Source organism: Arachis stenosperma, chromosome 7, assembly GCF_014773155.1.
Source record: "Arachis stenosperma cultivar V10309 chromosome 7, arast.V10309.gnm1.PFL2, whole genome shotgun sequence".
NCBI lineage: Eukaryota > Viridiplantae > Streptophyta > Magnoliopsida > Fabales > Fabaceae > Arachis > Arachis stenosperma.
This window is the reverse complement of record NC_080383.1, coordinates 15,028,367-15,038,369: the sequence shown is the minus strand read 5'-3', so window position 1 is coordinate 15,038,369 and position 10,003 is coordinate 15,028,367. Positions and strand designations below refer to the sequence as shown.

The 10,003-nt window shown below is 32.9% G+C and overlaps 1 protein-coding gene across 1 annotated transcript; it reads right to left on the bottom strand.

Annotated features, from left to right (window-relative positions):
• Window positions 1–303: 303 nt before the first annotated feature.
• LOC130940452 (17.3 kDa class I heat shock protein-like) lies at window positions 304–1,172 on the bottom strand. The gene has a single exon (XM_057868580.1). It carries the CDS (start codon window positions 1,066–1,068, stop codon window positions 586–588), a length of 483 nt encoding a protein of 160 aa, XP_057724563.1. The 5' UTR covers window positions 1,069–1,172; the 3' UTR covers window positions 304–585.
• Between the last annotated feature and the right edge of the window lie 8,831 nt (window positions 1,173–10,003).

Below are 10,003 nucleotides of genomic sequence, written 5' to 3'. Positions count from 1 at the left end.
ATGCCAGAATAAATTCCAGACCAGAAAACAAAAGCCATAATAAATTCATGACAAAACAATGCTGTGAATTATGTATGAATATGAAAGAGACTGGGCCTAATCCACCAATTAATATTTAGCTTTATAATGCTTTCCATCCACCAACGGAGAAGAGTTGAAGAGTTGTAGCATAACTAGCATTCCATGAACTGAAAATAAAAATCAGAGATAGCATATTAAATCCAATTTAAGGAAGTAAGTAGATATGTATGCATCGGAATAGTCAGTTTAGTTTCAACTTTATTATTTACCATTGTAATTGTATTCTCTGCAGTTTGCACCAAACTTGCCACTTAAAAGAAAAAAGAAACTCTTGCATTACATTATAAGACAATTACATAAAGTAATTAACATAAAAAACATACACACAAAGAAAATCAAAACCACACTGATGTAAATAGCAGCACTGGAGCAGAGTCCACATCTGCACTCAACAACCATAGATACATATTTATTATTATACTATATATTTTTAATTTTATTTCGCAAACTGCTTAGCCCGCCATCTGGAGGGGCTATCACATCGGGCTTTAACTTTAAGGCTCTTCAGCCAGTGATCTGAATGGGCTTGACATCGGGCTTCTTAACTTCCTCCTTGGGAACCGTAACAGTAAGCACCCCGTTCTCCATGGAAGCCTTCACCTGCTCCAACTTAGCATTCTCCGGCAGCCTAAACCGTCTCAGGAACCTTCCGCTGCTTCGCTCCATGCGGTGCCACGTGTCACCCTTATCCTCCTTCTCCTTGCTCCTCTCGCCGCTAATCTGAAGCACCCTGCCTTCCTCGATCTCGACCTTCACTTCCTCCTTCTTGAGTCCCGGAAGGTCGGCCTTGAACACGTGCGCCTCAGGTGTCTCCTTCCAGTCGATGCGGGTGTTGGCGATGGCGGTGGTTTCGTTGGCGAAGTCGGAGCGAGGAGCGGAGAGTGCGGCGGAGGGGAAGTCCTGGAATGGGTCCCAGACGTCGAGGGAGAATGGGTCAAAGATGTTGGTCCTTCGCCCTGTTCCGAAGAAGCTTGGAATCAGCGACATTATTGTTTTTGTTTTGAAAAGAAAGAGTCACAGAAAGATGAAGGTTTAGCTGCGTATTTACTTCGTTTCTGATGGAATGCATTGGAATGAAACGAGAGCGTGTATATATAGTGTGTGTGAAAATGTTTCGAGAGGGTTCAAGATTAGGATTATGAAGGGGGAAGAGTGGAGAAGGGTTTAGAGGGTTCTGTAATTGGGAATGATGGTTTTCTGTTTCCGAATAGACGTGAACGTTGGTGAAGGATGAGGATGTTTCCCGAACAATGGAGAATTTACCCTCCATCTTAATCAAAAGTTTTTGATTTGATTTAGGAATACGAATATGGGCCACAAGCCCACACGTCTCTGTATGCTTTATTACTTGATGAGTAATGCTCTCGAAAACAAATTAAAAATAAAGAAAAATGTATATGTTCAAAAATTTGAATTTGATTTTGATGTATCTACTATATCAAAATAAAAAAATTTAGGCAATTATCTAAAAATTTAATTTTCATGCATAAAGTAGCTTTATACAAGCATTTAATGATATAACGTCTTATTATTAAAAATAATTATTTATACACTATTTTTTGGCACTATTTCCAATTACCGTATACAAGTATGGTAAAATACCATATATACGGTGTTATAGAAATAATTATAATACATTTATGCGTTAAAATAAAATTACTATGCGCAACATCATTGCTCCTTAATTTCTTCTCTTTTCCACGCAGCACTGTTCATTCTCTTCTTCTCTGCACCGTTCATCTCCTCTTTTCAACACCGTTTTCTTTTCTCTTTTCAGTGTGCTTTATTCTGCTCTTTTCCTTTTCTTGGCGCGTTTCATTTTTCTCTTCTAATCGAAGGTGAATTTCTCAAATCATTCAATACATTACATTGATTTGTTTTGGTTATTCTTATCTTAAGATTTTGATTTTATTTTTATTAGCTAGAATTAAAAAATTTATTGTTTATTGAAGTAAAATCCAAAATTCAATAGAATTTATAAACTCTTTACTCTCATTTTCTCAGCGTCCTTCGCTTTTCTCTTCTAATTAAAAGCGAATTATTCTCATCAATCACTTATTAATTCAATTTCATTCACTCTCTTTTGATTTGTTTTTTTTTTTTTCAGGATTTTGATTTTTTAATTGTGAAGTTTGTAGTCAGAATTAGAAAAATTTTGTTGGTCTTTCAAATAAAATTTAGAATCTAATGAAATTATGAAGTTCTAATATTGAGGTTTGTGCTTTATCTAATTAGTTCATATGTAGTTAGTTGATGATTTTATAGGATTAATTGATTGGTAAACTCATTTCTAATGCTGATTTAGCCTCTGTTTATGGTATTTTAGACTTTGATACAAATTTTCTTTTAACTAAATACAAAGTGTATTTAAGTAACTAATACTTTTAAGATACTATTTTCTGCACAAAATTTTAGATGTGGTATATAATTGCAGTTGCAGATAAATATTTAAATTACATGCATTACTAAAATCATATGAGATAAATATGTCTATTCATAATAAGTTGTTAATTAAGCTTATTTTTAATTATCTTTTTAAAAGAGAAAGGGAAAAAGAAATTGAATTAGTTGCATAGATAACTAATCAAAGGAAAAATTTCATGCTGAGAATATGAGAACATTATAATTTTGCATAATTATACGTGTTTGAATTTTTTATTAATTAATATTTGTCTGCCCTTTGATTGTTAGATTGCCAAAGTAAGATTTAAGATTTGCCAATTACATAAGATGGACATGAAGTACATAATGGTTAAGACAACTATGAGACTCAATCTTGTTATCACATAATCTATTGGTTTGTCAAAACCTTTGCCTGCTACATTATCAACAAGAGTAATTGATATAAATGGGGCGGAAGGTTTGGAAAGTGAAAAGCGTTTTTTGTGGATAAATTATGGTCAATTACAAGTTCACATATTTTGACAGATAAGATGTAATCTGAAATATAATTTATTAGAAAGACTTTTAATCATCTGCATTGCTATTAAAGAGGTTGTACAAAAATTTAAAGAACTGATGACAAAATTGATATATATGTGTGTTAATTAGTTTACAATTTGGAGGTGTTTTATTATAATTTTGTTATCACAATGAACTTTAATTTGGATTCTTGAGATTAATTATTGATAAGTTTGTTTTACATGTGGATTCTAAACTTAATTATAATATGATTAAAGAATGAATTTGAATTTGAATTTGAATTTGGATTTTTAAATTTTATTATTGTCTTAAACGTGTATAATTATAATTTATAACCAGATGTTATAATATGTTTGAAGCGTGTTTGATTATTAATCAATTATATCATAAAGTTGATAATTAAATACGCTTCAAATCATAATTTAAAATTAATTTATAATCAAACACGCTCAAAATTGTAATCAAACTCAAAAATTCAAAATAAAATTAAAAAATCATATTATAATCAATTAATCATACACGCTCAAAATCATAATTCAAAATTCAGTTATAATCAAAGCAAACTCAAAGTAATAATCAAACTCCATAATCCAAACAAAGTCCAAAATTCAAACTCCTGTTTATATTGTCTTGCTCCTATCTCTATTTCAACTACAACACTAAGAGAGTAGACCACTAAAAAATTTAAGGGATTTACAGCTAAAAATTAAGAGTCATATAATCCAAACAAATAAGTAACAATTTATATTAGTCAAGATTGTATCATTACATATCAGCATATATAAAATCTATATGATATGAACATTATACTTAAAAATCTCCAAAGCCTAATGCATTTTGATAAGACGATAGAAAAAGATTCACCTAAATACATATAATATAAAAGTTCTATACTGCATATTATAGCCACAAGATAATCAATTCTACACACTTGAGCCAATTGCTTCTTCCATCTTCATCATCAACTTAAACCATCATATGTTCCTGAATCCAACACACACAATAGTTAAAATGAAGTGTGTGTGAGTGTCTAACTTCAATTGGATTTTTAAATAAATTACACTATGAACATGAACATGATTGATTATAATTGAATTTTTAAGATAAGTCAGATTAACTTGTAATGGAGTAAGAAGAGCATAAAGTCATACACATAATGCAACCCCATTAGGATAAGATTAAAACATGATTAGTTAAAGCTTCTACTACCAAGATATAGATAATAAATTTGATAAACTTAACCAGATAAAATGAACTCTAATTCCAAATTAAAAAAAAAAATCAAGAATGAAAGCTATTTGGTTTAATACTACTCCTTTCTTAAATTACATGCTCCAAGACTAACATGACTCTAGGAGAAGAATACATTATAATTGGTTGAACTACAAAAATCATACATGCACAGTAGAGAATTTATTCGGCCGGATAGAAGAAAGATTTTCAAGGATTCAGTCCAGCAACAGAGTATGTTTTACATATTTTAACAGACTACAACGTTATAATATCATGTTTTAAAATCTAAGCATAATAAAACAGACTCTAAATTATATCACAAAAATCTAACTATAATTAAGCATGCCAAAGATAACATCAATTATGCTATAATCAAATATGCTCTAATATCATGTTTTAAAAACAAGGCATAATCAAACTCATTTAATATAATAATCAAACTAACTCTAACTTATATAACAAAAATTCAGTTATAATCAATTAAAAATAAAATTAAAAAAATAAGACTCCAACTCATCACAAACAGACTCTGATGTGAGATAAATGTCGGTTATGAATTTTCACAAAATAATTCCGTTGTAAGTATAGTTTCAAATCGACAAATTATTCTTCAATCAAAGTTTAATTTTATTTGTTATTTAAATCAAACCCAATAAAAATCCGAGAGTATTTAAATCTCGGATCGGGAAGTGTGCATATTATTGGTTATAATGTATCTTTTTGGGTTTTTGGGTTTGATAAACAAGAAATATAAATGAAAGTAAGCTAAATAAACTCAAATGGTAAAAAAGCCTTGGCAAGGGTTGATGGTTAAAGATCACTATCCTTGTCACTAACCACAACATGATAATTACAAGGATCATTCCCACTTTGTCATCCTCAAAATTAGAGAAAAGTCAAGTGAGTTTAATTGATCCTAGTCCATAAGTCCTAGCCATTCACTAATTAATTTAGCGACAACTAGAGTCAATGGAAACAAATTATCAATCAGTTAGACATTAGTAACTCAAGGTTACCCAAGTTACCAACCCAAGTCAAGAACACAAAAATCTACTCTAAAATTCAATCAAACATTTTATCAAACACTTGGAAGGCATAAAAAGAAAGCATGTTAAAATAGCAAGAAATATAAATTCTACAACTACCCAAAGTAAAAAAATCATAACAACTCAATTAAACAAGAAGAACATGAAAACATAAATTGCATTAAAGAAAATAAAAATCTAACAAGAATGCACGAATATAAAGGCAACAAAATAAAGGAAATAACAAATAAAACTAAAGGAATAAATATGCAAGAACAATAAATTGGAAGGAAAAGTAAATGAAAACAAGAATTAAATGTAAATCTAAGGAAAATTTAACCTAATTCTACCCTAATTCTAGAGAGAAGAGAGAGCTTCTCTCTCTAAAATATAACCTAAAGCATGTTTCTATCTACTCCTAATTGCTCTCCCCTTATTTCCTCTTGAATTCTGCTTGAAATAGTTTCAGAAATGAGTTGGATTGGACTTCTGCAGCCCCAGAAATCACCCCCAACGTTTTGCCTTTAATGAAGTCACGTGTCGCTTGTCATGCGTACACATGGGTCACGCGTACGCGTTCTCACGTGTACGCGTCGCCATGAATCCTCCAAATGCTCATTTCTTCATGAGTTCTCCACTTTGCATGCTTTTTCTTCACTTCTTCTATCCAATCCTTACCTTATAAACCCTAAGATCACTCAACAAATATATCAAGGCATCGAATAGAATTAAAGTGAATTAAAATTAACAATTTTAAGATCTAAAAAGCATGTTTTCACTCTTAAACATAAATTAGGGAGAATTATAAAACCATGCTATTTTAGTCGATAAATGTGAAAAAAGTTTATAAGATCCACCAAATTCAATACAAAATAAATTATAAAATTGTGGTTTATCATACTCCAACTCATTTTTTTCCTCTTATGAAAATTTAAAAGAAAAAAAATGAGAATGCTGCAACATTCACAAAAACAGATCTTTAGTTCTACTACTTCAACATCCCTTTTTGAGAAAGTAAACTCCACATGCATTGAAAATTTCAAAGAATTAGAATACTCAGTGCATGTTTGGGCGCCATTATTTTGTTAAAAAAAGATCTTTTTTCAATGAAAAAAGATCTTTTTTTATTTTTTAACGTGTTTGGCAAATTTTTAGTAGTAAAAGTAAAAGCACTAGTAAAATCAAAAAAAGATCTTTTTTAAGAAGCTGTAATTTACATCTTTTTTTAAAAGATCTTTTTTCCTTAAAAAAAAGATGTTTTTCATGTAATAAATAAACAAAAAAGTACTTTTATATTGTTATACCCAAACATAATTGATAGATAAAAAGACCTTTTTACATGAGATATCCAAACATAAAATTACTTTTACTTCTCTATAAGATCTTTTAAAAAAAGATAACTCGAAAAAAGATCTTTTTTTAGAAGCTCACCCAAACAAGCCCTCAAGCTATTAACTGAGTTAAAACTCATCGAGTAGAATTCAAAAACCGAAAAAAAAAAGATAATGCAAAAAGTAAACTCCACATGCATTGAAAATTTTAGAGAACTAGAACACACAGAGCTATCAACTAAGTTGAAATTTGTCAAGTAAAATTCAAAAAATCGAAAAACTCAATGCTACAAACATTAATCATCCGTTTCTGCTCATTATCGTGTAATCAAGCTGAAGAAGCTCAAAATGAAGAATCAAAAGCACATAATTATCGAATTATTTTGAATTTTAGTTTTTTAAAGCAGATCTACTTATCTCAGAGAAGAATAAGAAGAAGTTACGATCGAAGTCTAAAAACAAGTGAAGAAGCGCTCCGTAACGTTATCGAAGAAGCATTCACCGAGGTTGAACAAGTTTTGTGGTTGAGCATCTAACAAATAAAAAATCGGTAACCCAGTAAATTAAGTAGGGGAAGAGGAGATTTGTGCGAGAAAGGAAGAAGGAAGATGGATTTTTCGTGCGAAAGAAGGAGAAGGAGGAGGAATTTTGAGCGCATAATTGAAATTAGGAAGAGGAACGTGCAGTGCATGTTGACCTAATTAAGTGAGAGTGGGGCTTTGATTTTTAATTGTTGAATTTTATATTCGTATACGTATTTGTATACGGTGGATAAAAATAACGACTGAAAGTAGTGTGCATGTAACACAACTATTTTTATATTAATTGTGTGAATAATTATCTAAAAAAATAGATATAATTGCATAGTTGTGAAAAATATTTTACACTATTAATGCATCAAAGTTAAATTCGTTATCGAACTAGATGTATATAATTAATTAGATGATTTTTTAAGGGAAATTTACCATAATAAATAAAGTGGCTTCTAATATTACCAAAATACACATTTTGCAAAACGGATACCAAATGCATTTTTTCCATAAACTATGTAAACTGCGATAGGAGACCCACGGTGTACAAATGCACGTAAACCGTTACAAGGATATCGCGGTTTACGTTCAAGGCAAAACTAATATAATCCGCGATAGGGGTGTCGCGGTTTATGTGTGAATGAGAAGTGTGCATAAACCGCTACAGGAGTCCAGCAGTTTATGCTTTAGTATAAATACGCTTTAGGGTATCGCGGATTATTCATTTGTGGTTGTTTTTAGGTTTTTAGAGAGAGATGGAGAGGTTTTGTAGAGAGGGGAAGAGAGAAAAGTGTGGGTTGTTTGAGCTTGTTGGGACTGTGACTATGACGCACGAACGCAGTCTTTACAGGCTCAACGGCGTTGCGCATGTTGCTGGCAGCATAAACGAACAGGTTAGTTTGGTTATTATTAGTTAATTTATTGCGTATAATAATATATTTTAAAGGCTTGTGATTTAGGTATTTAAATTTAGATTTAAATTTTAAAATTATAATGTAAATTATTTAATTAATTTAAATTAAAGTCTTGAATCATTTCTACAAGTTTTATTGAATTTTGTGATTAAAAAATAGGAATTGTATATTACTTGTTTAAACTTTAATATTATATTTTTTGTTTTAGATTACTTTAAATTAAATATGTCAGTAGTATTAGATACTTTTATTAACTTTAATTTAAAATTATAAGTTTAGTTTCTGTTTCCTTTTATAGTAAAAAGATTAAACTTGTTAGTGTTGAAATTTTTATTTGTATGGTTTATTCTGTCACACGTTACAGCCGACTAAGTGTATTTATAGTGTCCGGAGGCAGTAGAACATGTCTCTGCATGAAAGGATCATACTTTATCTGAAGAGGGCTGGTTTGTACCACCTGGCGAGACTCAACGCGAGGAGGTTCTGGTTGGACAAGCCCTTAGTCAGCGCTTTCATTGAGAGGTAGCATCCTGAGACGCATACATTTCATATGTCTTTCAAAGAGTGCACCATCACGCTGTAGGATGAAGCATATCAGGTAGGGCTATCTGTGGATGGTTTACCTGTATCCGGGTGCTTTACAGATTTTGAGAAGTTGATGGATAAAGGCAAACCGGCGTGAGAGTGGTTTCAGGAACTGCTTGGCGAGCTTCTACCACAGAATAAGGTAAAGCAGTTTACAGTCTACTTCACCTGGTTTCATGAGAGGTTCAGGATGCTACCGGATGATGCTACATAGGACACCGTACGCATATATGCACGGGCTTATATCATGATGCTGCTCTCCACTCAGTTTTTTGGTGACAAGAGTGAAAATCGGGTTCATATACGGGGGTTGCCCTTTATGACGAAATGATATGGGCAGTTATAGTTGGGGGTCAGCAGCATTGGCTTGGCTATATCGTTGCATGTGTTGGGTGACCAACAGAAACGTGACAAACTTGGCAGGCCCCCTACAGCTACTGCAGTCCTGGATTTTCTGGTGGTTTCCTAGTCTGAGGCCGTGGGGATTCGACACGTTTTTCTTCCCATTGGCTTCCAGGTATAGATATGTGCACAGTTAGACTTGAAGTTTAATTTTTTTTATTATAAATTTGTTTAACATTGTCTTCGTTTAGGTGAGCCACCTACTTACCGACATCCGATGGCAAGGAGGAAAGAGTTATTCAGTATCGCCTTTCGCTAGACCGCTTAGGTGATCGAGATATAAGTTTATTGATTTTGTTTCCATTTTTATCTATTAATTAACTATATCTTTATTAGTTAATGGACTAATGGACGATTCTGTCAATGTTTGTAGATTATTTGGGAGCCTTATGCTTCACTCGACGTGATGGCCGTTGTTCATCCAAAGATTTTCACAGAGGAGCACAGTCGGTTATGGCGCGCATGTACTTGCCTGATATACTTTGCCGTCATTGAGTGGCACCAGGTGGATAGGGTGCTGCCACAGTTGGGTGGTATTCAACACGAGCCTGAGCCGGCCTCGAATATAGATTGGCTCCATGCCAAGGATAGGAGGGGTGGGGGCAGATGGTTCTCAAGCTATTATCAGGTATAGCACCTTAGTTGGCACAACAGGGTTGATTCTGTTCTGAGTATCCCCCAGGTGGCTGATCCCAAGCTGTCGGCAGACTTTCTGAGATGGTGGTACAGAGTTGCCCATAAGTTTCTGTCGCTGGATTCATTAATTGCCAATCCTAGGGCAGAGGAGATCAGTCAGGATGTTTTTTAGAGAGGTTCGTCATAGGCGCTTTCTGGGTTCCGATGTCGGACGTGCCTGATAACAGGCGTGTGGAGAGGCGACGACGCATTGGTACCTGGGCTACAGACCAGGAGTGGCGATGGCTAGATGAGATGATTCAAGATGATATAGTTGGTGGCGACGTAGGAGGACATGCCGATCA

What these genes read in the sequence shown, in the direction of transcription:
- LOC130940452 (XM_057868580.1), bottom strand. Translation starts at nt 1,068, where the DNA reads ATGTCGCTGATTCCAAGCTTCTTCGGAACAGGGCGAAGGACCAACATC.